Source organism: Simochromis diagramma, unplaced genomic scaffold (assembly GCF_900408965.1).
Source record: "Simochromis diagramma unplaced genomic scaffold, fSimDia1.1 OVJJ01000602.1, whole genome shotgun sequence".
Lineage (NCBI taxonomy): Eukaryota > Metazoa > Chordata > Actinopteri > Cichliformes > Cichlidae > Simochromis > Simochromis diagramma.
The window spans coordinates 5100126-5123891 of record NW_024387040.1 but is presented as its reverse complement, the minus strand read 5'-3'; the positions used below and the strand labels follow the sequence as shown (position 1 = coordinate 5123891).

At 42.6% G+C, this 23766-nt stretch overlaps 3 protein-coding genes across 4 annotated transcripts in view; all 3 read right to left on the bottom strand.

Annotated features, from left to right (window-relative positions):
* The window catches only part of flt1 (fms related receptor tyrosine kinase 1), a 38549-nt gene extending 35045 nt beyond the window's left edge, over nt 1-3504 (bottom strand). The window contains exons 1-2 of one of the 2 annotated variants that reach the window (XM_040043703.1): nt 3052-3504; nt 336-432 (exon numbers count right to left, since the gene is read on the bottom strand). In XM_040043703.1, the coding sequence (XP_039899637.1) occupies nt 336-432; nt 3052-3109 (155 nt within the window). In that variant the 5' untranslated portion in view covers nt 3110-3504. The remainder of the gene's footprint in view (nt 1-335; nt 433-3051) is intronic. The other variant, XM_040043704.1, reaches the window with a different exon arrangement.
* Nucleotides 3505-4069: 565 nt separating this feature from the next.
* On the bottom strand, nt 4070-12385 carry LOC120741066 (suppressor of tumorigenicity 14 protein). The gene is made up of 17 exons (XM_040043705.1): nt 12002-12385; nt 10885-10952; nt 10586-10779; nt 10364-10459; nt 9831-10050; nt 9567-9709; nt 9356-9453; nt 9102-9211; nt 8873-9006; nt 8436-8540; nt 8163-8270; nt 7956-8069; nt 7753-7872; nt 7470-7653; nt 7125-7396; nt 6908-7044; nt 4070-5467 (listed from the first exon to the last, which is right to left on the bottom strand). Exons 1-17 carry the CDS (start codon nt 12185-12187, stop codon nt 5300-5302), a joined length of 2457 nt encoding a protein of 818 aa, XP_039899639.1. The 5' UTR covers nt 12188-12385; the 3' UTR covers nt 4070-5299.
* Nucleotides 12386-12875: 490 nt separating this feature from the next.
* On the bottom strand, nt 12876-23670 carry tmprss7 (transmembrane serine protease 7). Its single transcript, XM_040043711.1, has 18 exons — nt 23349-23670; nt 22353-22557; nt 20577-20707; nt 20423-20490; nt 20124-20314; nt 20003-20038; nt 19690-19918; nt 18984-19108; nt 18623-18735; nt 18422-18528; nt 18081-18217; nt 17645-17752; nt 17331-17438; nt 17141-17257; nt 15492-15687; nt 14943-15211; nt 13902-14038; nt 12876-13789 (listed from the first exon to the last, which is right to left on the bottom strand). Exons 1-18 carry the CDS (start codon nt 23418-23420, stop codon nt 13628-13630), a joined length of 2511 nt encoding a protein of 836 aa, XP_039899645.1. The 5' UTR covers nt 23421-23670; the 3' UTR covers nt 12876-13627.
* Between the last annotated feature and the right edge of the window lie 96 nt (nt 23671-23766).

Here is a 23766-nt window from a genome sequence, read left to right as displayed (position 1 = left end):
ATGGTGACTGTCTCATTCAATCCCAACCCAGGTTCAGCCCTTTATCCAAACTACGGATGCCTGGCTCAGATCTCTCTACCAAAATCCTTCTAAGTCTTAGCAGCAGGCACCCATCCCAAAACACTTCTGGATACTTATTTTGGGCAGTTAGTTAATAACGTTATCCAAACTTGACTTTAATTTCAGTGGCTATCAGCACATAAACACTGCATTCATAGAACACATTTTAAAAGGCTTTTTTCCTCCAGGAAGTTACACTTCTACCACCATCTTTACTAAAAAAAATGAATTACAGATTTTAAATCACGATGTTTCCGCCTCTACCTGAAACTCACCTGCAGTTGAGCGTTAGCATCTGGTTAGCATCCAGAACCTGCTGCCGAGTTTTGACATCCAGGAGAGGGACGCTGAACCTCCCCTTCTGATCTTTATCTGCAGAGGTCAGAGCGCGGAAAAGATGAGTAAATTTATAGAAACAGTTCAACACCCAATGACCTGTAGTGTGGTTTGTCTCATAGCAAGTATCTATTAACCTATGGATCTCTCCAGAGAGGTTAGAGGTCAAGGAGAACTTATAAATGTCAAAGTGAAAAGGGTACATCTGGACTGAGTTTGTAGACTCTGGTTAACTGCTTAATTCAGGTGTAGAGACAAGTGTCCATGTGGTTGGGACGTACACAGTGAAAAACCCTTTTCAATCACTTTTAGGGAAATCCTGAAAGATAACACACTTCCTGTAAGGTATGCCAACCAGTCTGGGTGATTCCCACCTCCACAGCACGTCCTCCATCAGCATCTCTGACCCTGCTCACATCTCCTCGCTAAACCCACTTAAGAAGTTTTGTGGAAATGCGTAAGCAGTGTCCCTCTTGTTTATCAAATAAAGGCATTTCTCCACTTCATCGCTGAGGTTTATTAATGAGAGATAAAGACTGTCCACCCTTCCTTCCTCAAAACAACAGAGGAAACATCATTCAGGGAAGCCCGTCCTTCACTCGGACTCCTCCTCGCACAGCAGCTCATAAAGAACCACCTCCACTGATCTGTGAGCAGTTAAACTGCTGCTAGGGCAGTTAGCGAATTTATCACTTAAATCCATTATTGCCTTTCATTGTCAGCATCATTGTTCCCAGTGGATCCCCCATTGAGCACAGTATCTAGTATTACTCATACTGCTAACACTTCCTATGCTACTTCCTTGGGTTTCACAGGAGGCAGCAAATACACACACACAGGCAGGAGAATGGAAGATGGAGGGGGAAGTCAAGGATCTCCTCCAGCTTTTCAACAAGCTGTTTAAACAAGTGTCTAATTAGCACACTTTCTGTGTTATCAGGTAAAGGAAAGCATTTCGCAATCCTAACTACAACATCACTGCCATTACCAGGAAGTACTGTGGTTAGTTTCCACAAAGGCTTATTACTTGTAAAAATTCCTTTCACTGACGTACCAGGGAATCAAAACAAACACCTGAGGGCAATGAAATATTTAAAGTGCCATGAACAGAAACATGCAGATGCATACTAAGGTGAAATTCAGACAAATTAATGAGGACATAGTAAACTCTTTGAGCTGAAATTTACATCACTGCAATAAATCTCAGGAGCATGAAGATTTCTAGACAATCAGCCGACATGAAGAATTTGTTTACCTGTAGTGAAATGTGATCATATGATTTTATTATCAGTTTTAAAATACTAACAGATATAGAGAGGTCCAGTCTAGAATAGTCTCTCCAATAATTCTGATTAATATAATGTATTAAAGGTAACAGTGACAGCGGGGTGTGAATAAATGAAGAATTTAGTTTGTTCTGTGTAAGAAGGTGTTTTTCAGAACGGCTGATTATGCATTATATTTTATATTATGTATTAATCATTATTATTATGTATTTTCTGCAGTTATTCTGGACTGATTCACGTTATTTGTCACATTCAGTTGAATAAATATTGATGCAGAACATTTTTTATACTTCTTCCTTTCTCTGTATTACACTGCTATATATGTACATATGGATTAAGTACAGGTATGCATGTATGTGCGTGTTTTACTTGTCATCCAGCAGGAAATAATTGGTGGAGTTTTTGTTTTCAGTGACAGATTTAAAACAAACGCCATGATGCATTTGGAAAATGAAAAAACACAATTTTAAAGAGTAATAGCACATGAACAGTCGAGGATAACTAGAAGTGATGTAATAAGTCGTTACACGTGTAGGACATCTTTTAAAATTCACCGTATGCAAAACAAAACAATTAAATTAAATTAAAACTTTTTAAAAATGCCATGTCCCGGATCGAGTTCTTAATGTAACGCACGACTTGATATGCCAGTTTCGCTGAACATGTACAATGACAATAAAGGGTGATTCTACTCTATTCTATTTTGCACCTGTAGAAGCATCATTTTTTATTCCTTGAACTGCTTCCACTGGACTCCATAAATGCAACCTAGCGACTGTTTGAGCAATGAGCACAAATTCACATCGGTTCCTGCTCAGAGGAGTTTTTGACCCCTCATCCATTTATATTATTGACAAGCTCACTAGCTTCAGGAAACAACGCCTGCGCGCATCCATTCAGCAGAGGCCATGCGGGCAAGGAGCCGGGCCACAGGGGTCCCGGTTATCCAAACAAGTGTCCGGGTGGGATATGGCGCTTATCATCCTCAGCGTAAAAGGAGGTTTACAGCTTCAGACACGCAGCCACAGCGGCGACACAACAAGCCGATAAATGAGGAGCGGCAGCGCAATAATTAAGGGGGATTAGCTGTCCGTCTGTTGTTTTCTACCTTGATTAGTTGAAATACTTCTTTTTGTTAGGTTTGTCAGGTTTACAAGAAATAACGATCATGAAGTCAGAAATAAAATACCGCATGCTACAAACGTTTCTACGTTGATTCACAGCGTCGGATTTTGGCTCTAATTAACTAACTATTACAAACAAGTTTCCTTGACTGTAAATTAGCGCAGGTCTGTGTAAATTAGCAGTTATCCTTGCGGCACGCACTCTGTGCGCCCGTAACATCTGCAAAACTGACCCCGTTACTTACCTTTTGCTAGAACACCATAAAATCCAAACAGCACGGAGAAGAGAATCAAATTCATCATGTCTGGAGACTCCGAAGCAGCTTTGCGCTTTCAAATAAAATAACGCATGAAAGAAGTTGTATTCCTGCTGTGGCTCCTTTCCCCCCCCCTTCTGTTTCTTTTCTCTCCACCGGACTACAAACGCAGCACAGCGCGGTTGACTGCTGCGCTCTGAGCTGAGGATCACCGAATGGGAGACAGTTTCCTGAGTTTATCTGCGGGAGATCACGCAACAGGACACCGCGCTTGAGCTCCAGTGCAACTTTTTCCCATCGTTTCGGATTGTGGTGCGGCTTTATACTGTTCCCACAGTGCACCCACCGGATAGACGGCTTCCGTTACGTCCAGTGACACACCCAGCGCGCGCAACAGCGGTCCCATTTCAGCTGTCCCATGTAGTAAAACCTGCTAAATGTTATATTTTTCTAATATAAGAAAAAACAAAACTCTGTTTCCTCAGATTTTTCACACTTCGGATTGGACATTCACTTTTTGTTCCTAAGCCAAGAGTCTACATGCGCTATTTTCCATCGGGACGTTTACGCTTCACTGGAAATGATGCGCACTGATCAGCCTCTTGCGTATATCTTGTCAGTACCCAGGGCTGGTAAACGGGATGATCAGCACGTAGGCATTGGTAAACGAATAGTGAACTGATTGACATTTAAAAAAAAACGTGCTCTGCGGAAGGTGCCAAACATTCCACTACTGGAGAAAATCTGGTCTCACCACTAAAGGAAAGTCACTCACGTTTCCTTCAAACAGGTGCATTTCAGTAAAAAACAAACAAACAAAACCACAACAACCCCCCCCCCCCCCCAAAAAAAACAAAAACAAAAGAAATTAATTATTTCTGAAGCAACAGGAATGTTCAAAATTAAATTCAGAGGACTGAAACAGCAAATTTCATTGATTTATCTTAACAGCAAAGCAAATAAATTATGTAATAAGAGATACAAAAACAAAGAAAAAAGATGGTTCTGCATTGATAATGTGTCTTTAATATAAAGGGAAATGGATTATTTAACAATGATGTAAATTGCAGTTTTTTTATTCTTCATTTCTTCAGGGGATATTGTACATGGCACATTGTAATGGCACAGCTTGTCCACTGGGTGGTGGGGTGAGCTGAATGAGGATGGAGAAATGGACCAAACTCTTTAAGTGTCTGCATAGAAAGGCTCACTTAGGTCTGGTAATGGTAATCTTACTGGGTCCTCAGGTTTAATGTGGAGGCTTTTTAATAGGACATAAAGTATAAAAGTGGCACCGTTAAGATAAATTAAATCACAGTAAAACTGAAAAGCACCTACTATGGATGGACTGTTCTCTTATCTACAGTTACAGCATATACCGCACATAAAGCTATGACTGTGTGATATACAAATGCACAGACGTACATATACAGTACAAGAACAACTCTTAAACTCAGAGTGAGCTGTGAACACATCCAGTAGCATACAGTACACGGGGTAATGCAAATGAGTACAAAAATACAGGGTTACATGTATTGTTCGAGAAAGAACTCTTTTCACAATAAGACTGCATGCAGCACAGGACACGGTTTGTTTCTGCAGTGAACAATGTAGCTGTGAATGGAAAAACAGGAAGTAATTGGCAACATTTACACGCACAGGATAATGTAGCCCACCTCCGATCTGCTCTGAAACCTGATGCGTACCAGCCTGTGTGATTGCGACAGGCTGGTGTTTGGTGCCAAATGTGAAGACTTTTACAGGGAACTTCACCAAATGTAAAAAAACTGAAAAGAAAAAACAGCCTCTTGATGGGAGCTTGGGAGTGTAATTCATAAAGCAAGTTGCAGGCTGCAGAGCCTTCCACGGCTCTAGAGCGAGCAATTTATGTAGCTGGACTAGTTTCTTGAGTGACATTGTTTGTCTTGGATTCCAGTGTTAACGTTTAAATGCAGCAAGCCAAAACAAGTGAATCGGTAATCAGCTTAAGATCAGATTTTTTTCTTTTTTGTCCATGCAACATTGCTGCAGTTGTTTGAGGAATATGAGGAAGCAGGAAGGTTTGGAACAGGGATGATGCCCCCACTGGCCCAATGCCTTGGACACACTGCCAAAAACTGACTCATTGTGTTGCCATCCGTCATGACGACAATCTGAAGACAGACTTCAGGTCTGAAACCTCCTTCCTGTGCGTTAGCTCTGTCGTGTAGTTCACGTGAGTAAGACGTTTGATTGGTCAGACCTGTCCCTTGGTCTGCTGACGAATCCAGTCGGTGAATTTGACCACCTGTGTGTAGACGCCGGGGCGGTTCTGCCTGGCACAGCCCTCGCCCCAGCTCACGATTCCCGCCAGGAACCACCGCCTGCCTCGCTCCAGACACACTAATGGACCCCCAGAGTCACCCTGAGGACACACACACCGATAAGCATGTAGACACAAACATAAAGATCATAAAGAGGAAGCAGTCAAAAATTCCTCCAGGGCGTTTTATATCTGCTCATAACTTTTAAGCTTCAACACCCGAGGATTAGACAACACGGGGGATGGTAACTTGCTGTTGATGCTGTCGCAAACATTAGCAGCAACTTTGACACTCTTAGATTTACTTTACCAGGTAAGTGGCTAACTAAATACTCACAAACATTGGGTATTTCCTAAATGCCTTCGTCAGGGATTGATGTCTGTTTCTTTGATGCAGCTGTTTTATGAGTTATAGCACAAGCTCCCTAATATAAGTTACTTCCTGTCTCAGACAGACTGAGCCTGAAAAGCTTTTTGAGAAGACGGTCATTATTAGGAATTTTAGGTGAAACGACCCTTTAAACAGCCCAGTTTAAAAAGCACCATAGTGAAGCTCAGATCTGCTGTATGTATTATTTTATTTGATCTTTGATGATTTTCAGATAAAAAAGAAGTTTGTAATGAAAAGAAAGTCAGGTAAGGGTAGGATGAAAGATTCCACAAACATTATGGATGAGTAAGTAATGGATAATAGGCATTGATTTCTAAATAAAAGGACATGAAAAACTTAAGTTTTATTTTATTATTTATTATATTAAACTTCAGTATATTTTTAGCTAACTAGGGAGCTCAGTCTTCTTCTCTTGCCAACACTTTCTTTAAAGATGTCACACATTTTAGGGTCAACTTGAAAGAAAGGCAGATGTGAAATGTAAAAGTGAGGTCAGAGGTCAAATGTGACATGATATTTGGACGCAAACTGTAATGTGATATTTAGAATCTCCATATATATGAACAGCCTGAATCAACAAACTAAACTTCAGCTCATGTTAGCGTTTGCTGAAATTACTGTCATTGTTCGTAAATCGCTATAATAATGTGTGTGTACAAAAAATGCTTAGACTTCTAAAATTGTGGAGGTGAAATTGTGACACTCACCACAAACATGAAAGTTCCTGTAAAACCCTGACAGCTGTGTAGCACTTTCTGCAGAGACTAAATGATTATCTGCACTGATTATCTGATGATAACATGAGGAGCGCTGTTAGATAAGGCATCTGAAAAATAACTAGCCTAGGTCTACTTTAGTGAAACCAATTCTCTACTATTTTATATCTCGTGAGCACAATTTTATTTGTTTTCACGCCAGAAGTGGTTAGTTGGCTAAATAGAGGAGTCTTTACACAAGAAATCATAGGAAGCAGCATGTGATTAGCAAAAAGACACTGAAGAAGTAGATTTCTCTTGTATGGTTTAGATAAGATTTCTTGGAAATACTCCAAGAAAGTATCTTAAACCATTTCTGGTTAAGACTAAAAAGAAAGTTTTGAAATTTCTTAAGAAACCAGTGCAATGTTTTCCATAAAATCCATACACACTCACTTGACATGCATCCACACCTCCCTGCAGATTCCCAGCACACAGCATCCTGGGAGTGACGGCGTCATCATACAGCTTGTTGCAGGTGCTTCTATTTATGATCTTCACCGAGGCCTCTTGTAGGCGAGAGGCTAATTCACCTACAAACCACAGAAATAGTCAAAGTTTCCAGTAAAATTATGTAAAATTTGCATATTTCTATTCAATAATGAGTGCTTACCATCCTCCATAAGAACTCCCCAACCTGTGACATAGCAGCTGGTCCCTGTGGTGAAAGTGTGAGAGGAGGCGGGGACGCACACAGGCTGCACCAAGTCACTGAAAAAAACAGGTGCGCTGAGCTCGAGGAGGGCGATGTCATAATCAGACGTGAACTGGTCATACTGTGGGTGGAGGAGGATGCGGCGGATCGGTCTGGTGGCTGCTCCTTGGTTTCCTGTGGTCATCACACGCATTCCCATGTATGCACGCCACGCACGTGCATCTGAGTATCTAGGATACACTGCGCTTAAATAAAGTGCTTATATATGAATCATCAACATAAGGTTCTCTGTAGTTTTCTTACTTAATGGCGTCAGAGTCCTGGAAACAATGAGCAGCAGAGATAAGCCAGCGGTTTGAGACCAGCGTGGCTCCACAGACATGCCCGTAGCGATCCATCTGGAGGCTGACCTGCCATGGCCATGACCCAGCTACGGCGTCACTCCCTCCCACTATCTTGGTGCGTTTTTTGGGCCTGGTTCCACAGCCTGAGGAATAGATAAGGAACACATATGAAGATGTTAGAGCCTGTATTTTAATGAGCAAGTACAGCGGTATGAGGTGCGGTACTTGAGCAATTCCTGTACCACAGCGCAGCTCATCAGAGCCATCGTAGCAGTCTTTAACGCCGTCACACTCCGGGTTGACCTTACTGACACACTTCCCATTGGCACATTTGTAGGAGGATGAGGAGCAGCCTTTAACATCTAAACAGAACGAATGTCGTAATATTATTTTTTAAGAGCACACTGTTGCACTAAACCATAACTGTGACATCATAAGCACTCACATGCTCTGGTGCAGTTGAGCTCATCGCTGCGGTCTTTGCAGTCAATGACACCATCACACACAGACGACTTAGACAAACACACCTTGTTGGGACAGACGTGGTAACATTTACCTCCTGAAAAGCAAACAGAAGGCAGCATGAAACACATGACCGAACCAAACACTGACATGTGAAGGTATTAAAAGAGCGGCGGTGTTTTCTGCTCACCACAGCTGCCTTCCTCACTGCTGTCCGCACAAATGCTCTGACTGACACACTGGCTTTGAGGTTTGCACTGGTTGTTCCCACACAACAGTTCCCCAGGTTTGCAGGATGCTAAAGGTTTGATACAGAGCACAAATAAATGTGGGTCTAAACCAGGGTTTGTGTCTATATCTGCATCAAGATGTATAAACATAATTCAAACCAGAGATCCCAAAACAAAGAATACAAGATTAAGCGTGTGAGGACAGCGCACAGGACTTAGGCAACAATACTTACAGCATTTAGCCTCGTCCCGTCCGTCTGAGCAGTCCTTTACTCCATCGCACACCTTCTTCAGAGGGATACAGCGACTATCTCCACAGCGAAACTGGCGAGGGCACGCTAATGACAGACAGCAAAGAAATTTTAAAAAAACACAAAAGCATAAAGTAGAGGAAGAACTCAAACCAACCATATAATAACGAAATAACAACACTTTGTGCAGTAACAAAAGATGGGAATTTTTCAGGAGTTTACAGGGGATGAAACTAAATTTTACATTATGCAATCAGGACCACTTCAGATATTTACAACTAAGGAATTTTTATGATAGTGAAGGAAAGCCCATGTAAATCTGGACAAAAATAACTTAATTACAGCCTCAGTAGGGATCTACAGCTCTAAGAAATAAAGAGTAATATCTACTTATAGTGAAAGCATTCAGTTTCACTTACTGCCCTCTGGGGCGAAGGCTCGGTATAGCAAGTAGAAGCCCTTGTTGGTGAGAGATTCATCAGAGTGGAAGTGGAGGGTGAGAGGAGAGGAGTAGACCCGCTTTTTGCCGCTGTTTGACACTGGATTGCACAATCTGGAGATACAGTAAAATGAGGAGTTTCACTTTTAACCCTTAAGCATGCTCCAAAACATGGAGATAAAACACACCAGGAGTTATAATCAGCTTACTTCACTCCTCCGATGTCCAGCCAGTCCTTCTCACAGCCGTCTGATGATGGAGAATCCTGAATGTCCATTGTCACGATAGTTATGGAGATCAGGTATCCTGGTAATGGCACCTGAGGAAGTAACCAGAGATGATTAAGGAAAGTATTGCGATGGAATGTCGATGGAATGTCAACAGGCTACAGAAGAATATTCCATTGTTTCCTAACACATGCACACACTCTGTGTATGTACACAAACATTTTTATGTAGCTCACCCTCAGTGTCCATATGCAGTCTATATTTGGAGGATAATAGGAAGGGTAGTAGGGTGAGGAAATAGAGCCATTCCAGGAGGAAATTGACCCTCCACAACCTGCCCAGGAAGATGGTGACGCAGATAAGTGCACAAAGTACACACATATGTAATTATGTATGCAATTCAAAATGAAATTAGATTTTTATATGTCTGTGTGAGAGCACTCAAACCTGCTTTTGGGATGGCCTGGAAGTAAGCTTTAAAGATGGCTCCATCCCTCTGTCTGCTGAAAGAGAACGTGACTAGCATCACATTCCCAGAGGATGTCAGCTTCATAACCGGAGATGAGCTTGAAATAGGCAGCCCACACCACCTGCGGCAGTCACGCGCATCATTTTTAGAGACGGAACCAAGTTAAATGAATAAAAATAAATGTTGCTTATCAGTTACTACTGCGTGTACACAAATATCAAAGCTCATAAAATGCTCTTTACCTGGCGATTATCTTGTTCTGTAAAGGAAGTAAGAAGTCATATGCAGAGAGCTTGTGAGCGGTGCAGCTTCCTGGTGTGGCGCCATGAAGGGTGAGGACAACCAGTCGAACCACGTGACCCGAGGGCACACGAAGTCTCCACTGGTAGTATGGCTTCTTGGGACTCACAAGGCTCAGGGTGCGGTTGTTACCATATTTGGCATAGAGGTCAAAGGACATGGCTAGACAGTGGAAATGATAATGATGCTGATGTTGTGAGTCAGATTAGATCTCTCTCACACACACACTTACACAGAAGAGCAAAGCATACTATTTATACAGTTAGTGCACATTTAAGCTCCTTTACAAAGCAACTCCACCTTTCCTGCTTTGTCTGACTTAATCAGTGTCGTATCTGATGTCTGCACTTGTGCTCTGCCCCTTCTGGTTTTCTGTGTACTTGCATGGAAAAGCAGGGAATTCTCAGAAATGTTTGACTCACCAAAACAGACTTAGGAGTTTTAAAGTGTCAAGCCAGAAGAGTACTGTCCTCACCTTGGAAGCCAAGCTGCCATTTCCCGCCCTGGATACTATTTGGATTTTTGATTTTGTCAGATCTTTCATCTGGATCAAAGTCGTCAGGGTCCAAACCTAAAAAGAAACAAATCAAGCATCAAAAATCTAAAACTTGGGTACATAATTAGGCGTTTATGTAAGTCTAACTATGTTATTTCTGTTTAAAAGAAAATCATTTTGCAGTAAAAGTACTTTATCTACCCAGTAAGTGAAGTATGTCATCATCTTGCTGCATAAAGTAGCGTTGCTCGTTGCGGCTTTCCCGCTGAATCTTGTTGCTCCCGGGAAGCCGCCGCTGAAGCCTCTCTGGGCTGGAGGTCTGAATTTCCATCGCAACATTGTCTGGGGCAGAGAATTTACTCCAGTAGAAGACTGTGAGCCCTTCTGCTCCTTCACTATCACACACAGAGGTTGGATCTCAGCGTGCTGCTGTCATGTACGTTCTTGGCATGCAAGAACCGTTGCAACACACAAGCAGATTTTGTTTAGGTGTAGCATACCTGAAGGCAGTAATTCCTGAGCGTACGTGGTAAGGGCTCCACGGAGAGGACTTGTAGAGGTCTGAGAACTGCGTTTAAAAAAAAAATAAAGGTGTGGGGGGGTGACATCACAAATTGCACGCGAGATGGCTTTTTCCACTGAGGTGACATGAAAATACACCTGGTTGCGCAAATGCTTTGTTCTTGTTTGTGCGTATGAGACTCTTCATGTGTGCGTGCTGACTCTGAGCTGCACAGAGCTCCTTTGTGTCCCTACCTGCCCGCTGTGAAGAGGTAAGATACTGGGTGGTATTGGCTCTTGGCCTTCAGTTCACCTGTTCTTTAATGAACAGATGGCCACAGAGATACTGTGACCACTTAACAAAGAAGCTAAATTGCCATTGCAGCTGCTTACAGGGATGTTAAACTATGGTACTGCAGTGTTTGGGGGAATTTTCACCTATCAACTTACTGTCAGATCCACTGCTATATACCTGACCTTCTGCTCCAAAAATCTAATCATATCTCCCTCGGCCCTTCTGTCATTCCAGATTACCCTACTGCCCTGTCTCTAGCTCTTAACCCCAGCATCAAACAGGGGTTCACCTGCTCTCTGTAGTGTCCGGTGCACAGAGTAGCTGATTGTGTGAAAGCAACACAGACAACGTTTTTATTGAGGGCCTGCTCTTCCTCTCACTCTTGCTGCCTGAGGCTAGCTAGGCTCACAAATACTGGGCTTGTCTTCAGCCCTGAAATGGCCCTGTCCCCTGGGGGTCTCAGGAACCTGCACACACACTGTGCCCAGCTCTTGTTACAGCTTTACATTTAACACTACCAGCGAGAGAAAGAGAAAGGGGCAGAAGAAAGTGGTGTGCAGAAAAAAAAGTGCGGAGATGGGAGGCTGAAGTAGATAAGAAGAAACTCTACAAATAAGAAAGCAAGGACAGAGGAGGAGGAGAGCGGCTGTGTTTTGAATGCGCGACATAAAAAGAAGCAGTAACCTGCTGTAGAGAAGGATATCAAAGTCAGAGCAACAACAACAAGATCAGCTTCAGCCCAGGGGCAGGAAGGTCAAGCAGCACTCTAAAGTGTCATTCAGAGGGGAGGCAGTGACAGACAGGATCGCCGTTCCACTTACATAATGGTTCAAAGCCTGAGCCTGCAGGCGGAACTGAGGGGAGGTGGAGTCAGCCAGCTCCGAGGAGAAGCTCAGGTTTGGGAACTCCACGCTGCCTCCGAGAAAGAACACTGAGCAAGGCGGAGCTGTGGAGCAGGAGGGGGAGATTTGAGACAGGTGCACCGTGCGACTCAAAATAAATAACATTTAACACCAAAGGAATGGACCAGAAAAATCTCCTGCAGCTCCGTACTCACATGTTAAGTAGTGGAGTGTCAGTGCAATGGCTGCAATAAAGGGAAAGAAAGGCAAGAGACCCAACATCCATCTCCTCCAGGAATCACACACTGGAGCTTTTACCCCCTCCACGTTCTCTTCTGCCTGCTCCTCAGGCTTCGTGGGGGGGCTCAGTGAATGGGTGGGCTTTAAGTTCCCTTCTCCCTTTCAAAGACAAGGACACGACTCAAATATCATACAAGGTTTTTATGTCTCAAATTGCTTCTAATTGTTATTTTCATGGTAAAGAAAATGAAATCTATATACCACAAAGTCAGTAGAACAACATTTGACTGAGCCAGATGCTGATTTTCAGAGAGCAATGGAGAACATCCTTCAGATTAAAAGATTTACTAAGACATTTAAGGACTTGGCAGGTTTCCCCCAGGGAAGCAGACAAAGAGTGGCTGGAGTGGTCTGCTTTCCCACGGCCTGGCTGTGCAGTGTCAGCAACTCAATCAAGTGGCCCACTCGGATGTGGACATTCATAAGAATGGGACCCAGAGACATCTAGAGCAAGATTTTACACTTAAGAGGAATCATAAGTAAGAGTCTGATGGACTCTAAATAGTATGCAGCCCTTTTGTATTGGGGGAATAAAAAGGGGTGAAACAAGCAGACGGACTTTGCAAAAGAATTACAATATGCTGAAAAAACAGTTCTCGCAGAAAGGTTTCAAAGAGACGCACTGATGGCTTACCTGTGCAGCAGCGTAGCCTGAGTGTCCATGCCCGGAGACGCAGTACACTTCACAAATCTTGCTTTTGGGGTAAGTCCACATAGCACTGTCCCGTTTAGCTCCGGAGAGGCGATATGCAACAATACCCCGGGCATAGAAACGATGGAGAGAGAGGAAATCCCCGCTGTCGCTTCCTCTGGAAAAAAAAAAAGAAGGGGGAAAAAAATCCCCACACCGAAACCTGACCCGAGGGGGCTCGGACGCAGCGGGCATTCACTGCCTCCCATTTACCTGAACCTGGCGGCAGGTGTCACACGGAGCCCCAGAATGCAGTGCGGGCACAATGAGAGCACTATGAAAGGGTACAATCCGCACAACCATCCGTGCGACAGATATTGTGGGCAAACTTCCTTGCTGTGTATGTGGGAGTTCAGCTCCGTGGGACAAAAGAGTGTTTGAGGGAAACGTGTGAGGTATTACAACTGGGGCTGGGCCGCTGTGCCCTTGGATGGTCCTTAGGGGACAAAAACTTATTGTGAGCTTTTATTCAGTATGTGAGATTAAAGGCACTTTATAACATCAGTAAACTATTAATTATTGGATGCAAAAAATACACAACACAGGACACAAGGTATCCAGTAATGATGTTTTTATTTGGAATATTGTGCTGGGAATGGATGAGTTTCACTGTGTCATCTGATATGGCTGTAGATCCAAGAGGTGAACTTTGTGACCCTGCTGTAGACCCCGGGTAGGTTTGGTCTGCCGCAACCGGACCCCCAGCTGACAATCCCGATCAGGAACCAGCGACCCCCGCCTGGTGCCTGACATGACAAAGGGCCACCCGAATCTCCCTGAGATACGAAGAGTACACAACAGTAACTTGCAATGATTCACTCACTAATGTGCACAGAAATGCATGTGAGTCTTTTCTTTAAGAGTCTTTTCAGTTGGATGGGAGCATACCTTGCAGGCATCCCGCCCTCCTGAGGGGACTCCAGCACACAGCATGCGTGGTGAGATGATTCCGTATCGCTTCTTACACTCCGTCTGACTCATTACAGACACCTCTGCTTTCTGTAGCACCAAGGAAAGCACCGTGTCTGCAGAGCAGCGAGATGAGGACCACATATCAGACAACACATCACCTCCCAAATGGACTACTGCAATGATGTCTTGTCCTGCCTAACAATGTGCTGGATTTTTAAAACTCAGCTGCACATCATCCTCAGCTTTGTGCACCTCTACTGACTCCTGGTCAGGCGGTATCTCCTATAAAACCCTCGTCGTCATCTATAAATCTCTACAAGCCCTTGCTCCCCACTGCTCATTCAGACCTTTGTAGTCCACAAAAGCCGACTCTCCATCCCCCACACCATACTGTGGTCCTGTTGCTGCCCGCACTAACTCTGACCACCCCCAAATCCACAATGCCTCATCTTTGGTTTTTTCAAAAACCAGTTCAAATGTCACCTATTCACTGAGGCCTTAAGCTCAGGCTTTTTTGTTGTTGTTGTTTTTGCTTTACACACACACAAATCAAAGGCTTGTATTACTTCTATGGGATTTCTTTTACATATTTCTGTTTGTATTATTTTGGATCATCTTGGGAAACATGACATGCATGCAATCAACAGTTGAAGGCATTTGTCAGTAACTGCCTCACAAAGAGGTGAATTTAAATGAGTCCCCTAAGAATGGGCCTACATTTTATGCATTTATTGTTTATGTCTCTGAGGTCAAAAAACAAATAGTTCAGCATTAAATATCATTTGCATCTTATAGCACTGTCCTAAAATAAAATAAAGGTGCTGTCCAGATTGATAAAATTAAATATTTTATGTTTTTCGAATTGTTATTGCCAAATATATCTTGAGGATCTTACAGCTTCTAACCCAGTGACAGCTGGGGTAAGTTCCAGCCCCCTTGGATCCTAAATTTAAATAAACAGATACAAAAAAAGTAGATGGACAGATGTAAAAATTCTCAGACTTTGCTTGTACTTACCATCCTCAGTTCGGTATCCCCACCCAGTCACCACACAGCGGTGGCTGTCGGTGACGGTGTGGGAGGAGGGCGGTAGGCACACAGGCTGGACCAGCGGGCTGAGGGAGGGTGGCCAAGGCTTCTTCAGCTGCAGCAGCGCGATGTCGTAGTCAAACATTTGAGCGTTATAATACTCGTGCACCACGATCCGCTGTATCTCCACCACGTATTTGGCACTGCCTTGTGTCAGCATGCCGAGGTGGGCGCGCCAGTAACGTGGATCAGAGAGCCTGCAGAGGCAGAGGTCAAAGTTCAGGGATATTAAAGAAGCAGGTTATATAAACTGGAACTTATTAAACTAGATCTTACACAGCTAAAAGAAAGATAAGTTGAGCTGATGAATTGATAATCTTTAATCTAAAGATATCATGTGAGGTCTTTGGCAGATTATAACCTGTGAAAAACAGTGGGCTTGCAAGTAAACCAGCTGCTCAGAGTAATTGATGCAATGTTATCACTAAATTAAAAGAATACTTATAGTTCATAAGAACACCAGCGAGCTTGGCTGACCTTTGCTTGTTGAAGCAGTGAGCAGCTGAGACGAGCCAATCAGTGGAGAGGACAGAAGCACCGCAGTACAGGTGACCATCAAAATAGAGGCTGACCTGCCAAGGCCACTCCCCCTCTGCAGAGTTTACTCCACCCACGATACGCTCCAAGCCAGTTGACGTGAACACCCTGGTCAATGGGGAGGGACGACCACAAGCTGAGGGTGATAGAGATGGGTTTGTTGTTACACTTGTTAGATTTTAAAGGTGACCACAGTGTTTGTGAGCGTATTTTACCATTTAAACCCGTCTGGTTCTGTCACATGATGCAGTTAAATTTAACTGCATCATGTGGCAGAACCGCAATACTGAATCTGATATTATTATGTGTATGCACAGATCTGCCACACATTTAAATGCATGTGCACACTATGTCTTTATCAGTGTGTACAGCTCATGGCACAAGTTACACACACACAATAATCACCTATGCTGACATGCTGATTCATCACCATGGCTGGCAGTCCTGCTGCCACCTTATTAAAACTCAGAGCTTTGATGCACATGTGTGTGTGTGTGTGTGTGTGTGTGTGTGTGTGTGTGTGTGTGTGTGTGTGTGTGTACTAAGCTCAGTGTTAGTGAGTGATCAAAGGCAGACCTGTTCCCACCACCTTGAGACCCCATCATGATAAAATAACAGCAAACAGAGAGAGCTACGGGTCACCTCAGCGCTGCAGGTCAGCAAGTTTGCAGCTCAGTGCCCAGAGGGTTAGAAAAAAAGACAGCTTTCTCATGAGACTGCATGAAAGATCTGGCAAAGATCTGGCAGTGTGGTGGCAGCATAATCACAGTCATTAAAATCAGATACATCAGAGGGTAAGCAAATATAATTTCAGCAAATATTTGTGATTACAGCTTGAACCAGCTTTATTTCACTGAATCTATTTGCCAAACACTTATGATGTTAGCAAAGCAAACAACTGAGGAAATAATAAAAAGGTGGAGCCAACAGCATTTTAAAGGCGCCTTACATCTACAGTTCAGCATGTACTGCTCCTGCTGCTGCTCTAAAACTCAAGTGAACTGAATAAAAAGCCACTGAAATTCAACCTGGTAAGTATAAAACGTTTTAAGCTTATTAATTACACTATTATTATTCAGGCACTGAGGTGGACACTCCAAGGATAATCCAGGAAAAAATTCCTACCACAAAACTGTTTCTATTTCCAGTATTAGATGTGATAATTTTACTAAAACGCAAACAAATTTAATTAACAAGAAGTCAAAATCAGAAAATCTCTGTCGGGGTTTCCTTCCGAGTAGGAAACCTCTTTATTGTGTAAAACGTTTCCTACTTGGCAGCATGATTGCAGCTTCATCCTCGCAGAACTGGATGTTCTGATTTTTTTAAAAATAAAAAAAGCCGGACAGAACAATTCAACTTTTTTTTTTTTTTTTTAATAATTTGAAGATATTTGAGCATAATTATGAACTATTTATACAAAAACTGAAAATGAATGCAGTTTATGAAAGAGTTCAAATGTAGTCTCATACAAACCCAACATCACACAGCATGTTGGGAGTAGAGTCACCTACAAGAGCGCAAACTGTAATTGTTGCATGCTACAAAAATACGATGTGTACACAGGGCACGTATCGAGGAGTACTCACCACAGTCGGCCTCATCACTGCGATCCTGACAGTCATCGAGTCCGTCACACTTTGCGTTCTTTTTCAGGATGCAGGAGCCGCTTTTGCACTGATATCTGATTGCAGAGCAGGTCGTTTCTGATGAAACAAGTCTCAGTTATTAGTGGCTAAAAGGCACGTTTCATTTTATAAAGTTGCAAACGACACGTACCATGAGTGCAGTTGAGTTCATCGACTCCATCCGTGCAGTCTGTCTCTCCATTGCATACTAGCAGAGGATGCAGGGGACTATTGGCACCACAGCTCATCGTGGGCCTTGCTGTGAAAATATGCATCATTTTTTAAAGTGCGGACTGAGTTCTCAAGGAAATAAACACATTTAAACCACATGCCAGACATCAAGAACAGTGTAACGTTTCAACAGGAACTCACGATGCTATTTTAAACAGACAAGGAATGAAAGCCGAACATTCCCATTGTTTAAAAAAAACAAAATCAAAAATGGTTAATTGGAAAACAACTTACAGCAGAAGACCTCGTCACTCTCATCCTGGCAATCATCCAGGCCATCGCAGAGTCGAGTCTTCTGCACACACAGTCCCGTGTTGCACAAGAAATGGCTCTCTGGACAGGCTGGTGAGCAGAGAAACAGAAACAAAACTAAATCTCTATCATTTTGTTGTACTGGCTCAATATAACACAACACAATAAACTTCTCTTGGGCTGCAAAACAGTGACAATTAACAACAAAAGAGCTACAAGAGTTTCAAGAGCTACAGTAAAAGATTATCTTTTTTTTTCACATGAACTTCCATATTTATTTTCCAACATTTTCACTTTGTAATTTTTAGAATCCTCTTATGAACAAAGTTCACATGCACACAGATACACAGAGACACGCATTTCCTGCACCCCATCCTAGCGGTCACAGTGAGTCAGGCTGGAGTTATGCTGTGCTTACGCTGGTTCATACTGTAGCTGCTATAAGATGCCTGGAAAGGCTGAGCAGAGGTACGTGAGCTGCAGCGAAACTCCATATCTGGATTGTAGTCAGCAATACGAAAAACCGTGTCATGTCCCACGTAGCTTCCACAGTAACTGTGGAAGGAAAACAAGCATCAAGAAAAATCATCACAGGATGTGGGACAAATATGGTCGTGGTCAAATGAATGGTCTAAAAATATCCAGGACATTCAATACATGAGGTGACTATCCATCTCTGTAGACTACTGAAAATACCCAATAATAATAGGCAGTGGAACTTATTATTTGAATTCAGTGTGAGCAGGTGTAGCCACGTACATGACTTCATTGACCTTCCACCAGCCTTGGTCACAGCCATTCATGTCCTTCAGTTTCAGAACATAGTTGTGGAAGCGCAGTGCAACTCCTAAAGTGGAGTTCTGGGTCTGTTATAAAATGACAGAACACACAATGAACGAAAACTAATAATAATAATGTGTGTGTGTTCGTGTGTCACTTGTTTGTCACTTGTTTGTCTACCTTAAACTTCCAGGTACAGGAGCACTGTGGGGGCAGCATGCTGGGGTAGAAGGGGCTGTACATTCGATCTCTGATACCAGGCTCCAACTGGGTCTCAATTTGAGACATACAAACTGAGAGTGACAGAGAGAGGCCTGAGGGTTATAGTTTCCCAAGCTAATGCTAGATGTTACATAAATCTGGGTGCTGGAACATTATATTATTGAGAAATCATTCTTTAGAAGCAGACTTATTAGACATATTTTTAAAAAATCCTACACAATTCACTAAAATATTAATTTCATGTCGATGCTTTGCTTTCAGAAAACTTGTTTGTCAAGAACTACTGGCTTATAAGACAGAGCAGGTAAATGTCTCATACCTTCCTCAGCGATTGCCTCAAAGTATCCTCTGAAATTTTTATTCCCGTTGGTCATTCTGAAGGACAGCAGCATGAAATTGGAGGTAGAAACGATGGAGACGGCGCTGGAGACCGGCTCACACAGGCTGCAGCACAAAGAATGTAGATCAGCACGTATGTGAAATTTGTATTTATGAGTATATAAATATTCTTGGTAGACGAAGTGCCAATGACTGGGACTTCTTTAAGTGAAACGTGGGGACCGACTTATTTAAACCTCTGAAAAGATGGATGCCTGAAAAGACTGAGCAGAGGTACGTGAGCTGCAGCGCAACTCTGGATTGTAGTCAGCAATCCGAAAAAACGTGCCGTGTGCCACGTAGCTGTGAGTCTGTCAGTGAAGTTAAAAATACTTATGATACCTATAAATACTTAGAATATATATGTAAATGTCAGATGCTCTGGAATAACCTGCTCTGGACTGATGAATCTAACATGGACCTTCTGGCCACAGTAAGAACAGATGTGTTTTAATGTAAGGCCATCTGAGGAAGGCTCAAAAAGCAGAAATGGTGTGATATTGGAAAGGCTTAGTCTAAGCCATTTAAGTGGTATTGATCATCATACCACTAAAAAAAACCTTTAGAAATCTGCAGGAATTCTGTGTGTTGTTTTAGAGAATCTTAACTATACTGTAAATCAAACTTGTGCTCTGGTGCAGACTCGCCTGTGCAGAATGCGCCCTCTCATGGGCAGCAGAGCGTCATACACAGTGAGGGCATCGTTCACGCAGTCACTGGGCTCAATAACAAATGAGGTGATGGTGAGGCGGATCAGAGAGCCAGGGACTGCAGTGAGCTTTACATGGCAATTTATACCGCCCCATGACGAGAAGACGCTTAAAGGGACCATCACCCCAGGAAGGTTGGCATACATCTTATCTACACACTGAGAGTCTGGAAGGAGAGAGAGAAAAAAAAACTCATGGAAACAAAATGCAGACATGCAGGATGTTTGTTATTCACCTCAGTAGTTCTTACCTGCTGTGTTGGATGAATAATCTGAACGCTGAACACCTGCAAGAGAGCAGAATAGTCAGTTTATTCTAAGGTTCAGAGTGATAAATATGCATTAGACTACAGGTGAGACACACAAATGCACCATTGATGAGGATGGAGTCTATGTCAACTGGAAGACCCAGCAGGTAGCCTACAGAGGTCCTGTTCAGGCTGGTGTGGACTGAATCTCTGAAAATGGCTGCTAAGCACTCCTCACACATCTCTGAGCTCTTCAGTCGAGGGACCACAAAAGCCATCCAGAAATGCACCAACACGCCACCCTTGTTGTTGTTACTTGGGGAGGAAAACAGATTGATAGAACATCTTTAAAATCATAAAACTAAATGAAAAACAGCAGATTTGTTTGGTTTTAGTTCATGATGACAAGGAGCACCAAAGTACCTGAGGTCTGAAATGACAGCTTGCTTGTAGAGTTTCGCAACTGCGGACATTTTGTACACATTGTTCACCTGCAAGACACCAATAATGACACCAATAATTAACAGCAGATTAGTACAGACCAGCAGTTCACCAGCAGGGTTACACTGACACCTACCACGTGTTGGATTTTATTTGCCATGGACACAAACTCATGCGACTCTGCTTGCCGGTACTCTGGGATAAACTCCACATTGGCTACACGGAACATCCCAGCGAAATATGCGCCACTGTTACTTTCCCTGCGAACTGAGGAAATCTGGTCAAATTTAGCTTTTTTTCCCCCATCGAGCTACTACATTACAATAATACATTTTAATAACATGCTGCCAATAAAATTAGCTAAACGTTTATGCACAGCATCTAAACACTGAACTTTGCAAAGATATTTAATGGACAGTTCACCTCAAAATCTAATTTACTCATTTTTCCTCTGGCCTGTTGTCACCTAGATTGTTTTAGTGTGAGTTGTCCAGTTTTGGAGATCTACTCATGACAAAATAAAAATAAATAAACCATGAATTTTTTTTACATATCAACAAATAATAAAAATGATCCAGACCTAAGCAAATCTTAAAATCTATCCAACCTCAAAGGAATTATAAAAAATGCCATATTGCACAGTGTCATTATTTATTTGAACAAATTAAAATGCAAGTGTGTGTTAACAAGGAGGAAAGACATCAATGATGATCTTGAAGAAGTAATTGCTGATGCCCATTAACTTGGGAAGGGTTTGGCCATTTCCAAACAATTTGAATTGCATCTCTCTGTAGTGAGAAACCAGGACAGTTTTCAGTCTTCCCAGCAGTGGACGACACAGCAAATTTAGCCCAGGGTCAGAGAGCAAACTGGAGATGTTTGTTCATAATGCACAGCACCATGTTTGGCGAAAAGAAAATGCAGCATATCAGCACAAACACGTCATTGCATCTGTTAAACACAGTGGTGCCGGAAGGTTGATTATTTGGGCCTGTTTTGAAGCCACAGGACTTGGGCACCTTGCAGTCAACGAGTTGACCATGAACTCATCTGTGTAGTAAGTGTTTTAGAGTCTTCATGCAACAGGACAATGATCGGACGCACAGAAGCAGAACACCTGAACAAAAGTCAGCAAACTGAAGCAACATTATAAAGAAGAGTGGGCCACTTCCTCCACAGTGGTGTGAGAGACTGATAAAGCCATACAGAAAATTGATTCCTTCAAGTTATTGCTGCTAAAGGTGGTTATACAGCCTGCTGAACCACGGGGTGTGCTTAAATTTTTACATATAGCTCCTGCATTTTAGCTTAGTTTTTCTTAAATGAATACCAGCACACTGTAGCATGCGTTTGATGTAGTTCCTCTGAGGTTATATTTAGTTTAACTTAACCTGATATGTAAAAACTTAAAATTGAAAGAGCGCTTACTTCCTTTTTACTGTATTATTTGTGTCATCCTTCAAATATAGTGGAACAAAACTCAATTTTTCTTGTAGTTTTAAGAAACCAAGTCATGATTTTTTAAAAGAGGCAGTGATGATGAGTTTCTTACATTTATTTTTGAGCATGTTATTTTTTTATTTTTTTATGAACCTTTGACCCAAACTTGGGTCACTGGGGGAATCAAATACTAAAATGATTGTTCATTTGTAACTGCTCCAAAATGCTCTTGCATCAGTTTTTCAATGTTAAATAAACCAATACACATTTATAGACTCGTCATTTCTTTGTAATTACTTAAAATTATGAATGCAGCAGGGAGACAGCCGCACACTTTCCTGACTACGGATGAGGCCCAAAGAGAAAACAGTTTAATCTGTGGTGAACGGTCCCTTTAAATATCTTTCAGGAGCAACATTTTTGTTTTGTTTGTTTCTTTTTTAAATAAAAGTGTAAGAATACTTCCACTTACAAATAAAGACCCACAGCAGCGACCACATGATCACCACCACCACGAACACTACTGCTGTGATGATTACAGTTATGTATGGGATGTTCAGCAGACGGAGCCACAGCCTCTTGAGTCCTTTGGGCTTCCGTCTAGTCTTCCTGTACTTCCTGCGCAGCTTCTGCAGCGTGTGGTCCACCGTTGCCACCTCCACTGACACATCTGCAATCTACAGCCAAACAGGGGAACACGGTCATGGCCATTCAAAGCTGTATATCACATGGACAGCACATTTTGCTTGCCCTTTAGAGCAATCACACAAAAGGGCAAACTATGGGAATGGATTTAATGGTGCTGAAATAATAGGAAAAGAACACCAAAAGCAATTAACGGTTCACTATGAAGATTCAGGATCAGGACGAAAGGGCACAAGAGGGTGAAGCCAGCTCTCCGGGGCAGACCATCCTCCTCTTATCTCTTTACTGTATCTGCAGGTCAACTTGCTTCTATTACAGTAGGCTGAATAATCAATCCCAAGTGCATGAGTGACAGAGGTTCTGAATAATGCATGGTTCAAAATCTATTTGATCTGCTACCAGTGATTCAAATATGTGCCAGCTAAAAACGAGGCTGGTTTACTTGGCACCTCAGCTCGTGACCCAGTGTCTGAAAGCAGTACCAACTCCATCAGATGTAACTTCAGTGCTCATTGAGTTACCCAATGCACATATATTATTCATTCAGTGTCATCCCATACTGTGCAACTGGCAAATATTCCATCACAAGTTAGCAGACCATAGACACGTAGTAAAAATATCAATATCCATTTAAGCACATTTAAATGTGAAATAAGCTGAGAGATTTAAAAGTTTTGAGATGTGTCAATAAAGTAAATCTTCCAGGATTTGAGTCTGGAGACACGGCTATGCTGGAGCGCAAAACTCAACACAAAAGCATCAAGGTTACACAAATCTACACACACAGCTATTTGTTACCAAGTTAACGATACAGCTTACTTACACTGGCACTGTCCTGTCGAGATGGATCATCATCTCCACTGGTCTGCTTGTTCTCATCGTGCTGCGCGCCCATGACACAGGCATCCCTTCAAGCCGCAATCATCTACTTTCTGACTTTTGTTCTTTCAGATCCATTCCCACTGCCTTTTAGAACAAGAACAGCCGTTCATGAAAACAGCAGATTCGAACAGAGCCAAAAAGCACACCGTTTGGCTCCACAGTCGGCAGGTGTCTGAAACCAGATCCTTGACCACAGACGAGCAACAGCGAAACGGGGAACTATCCAGTCGTATGGCTAATGTTTCATTCATTAACTTCCATCGATACCTTCTATCAAATGCACACGCACTAATGTTCACCAGGCACACGCTAACATTTTGCTTGGTAATCACGAGAAAGCAGTTGCACGACAAACAAGT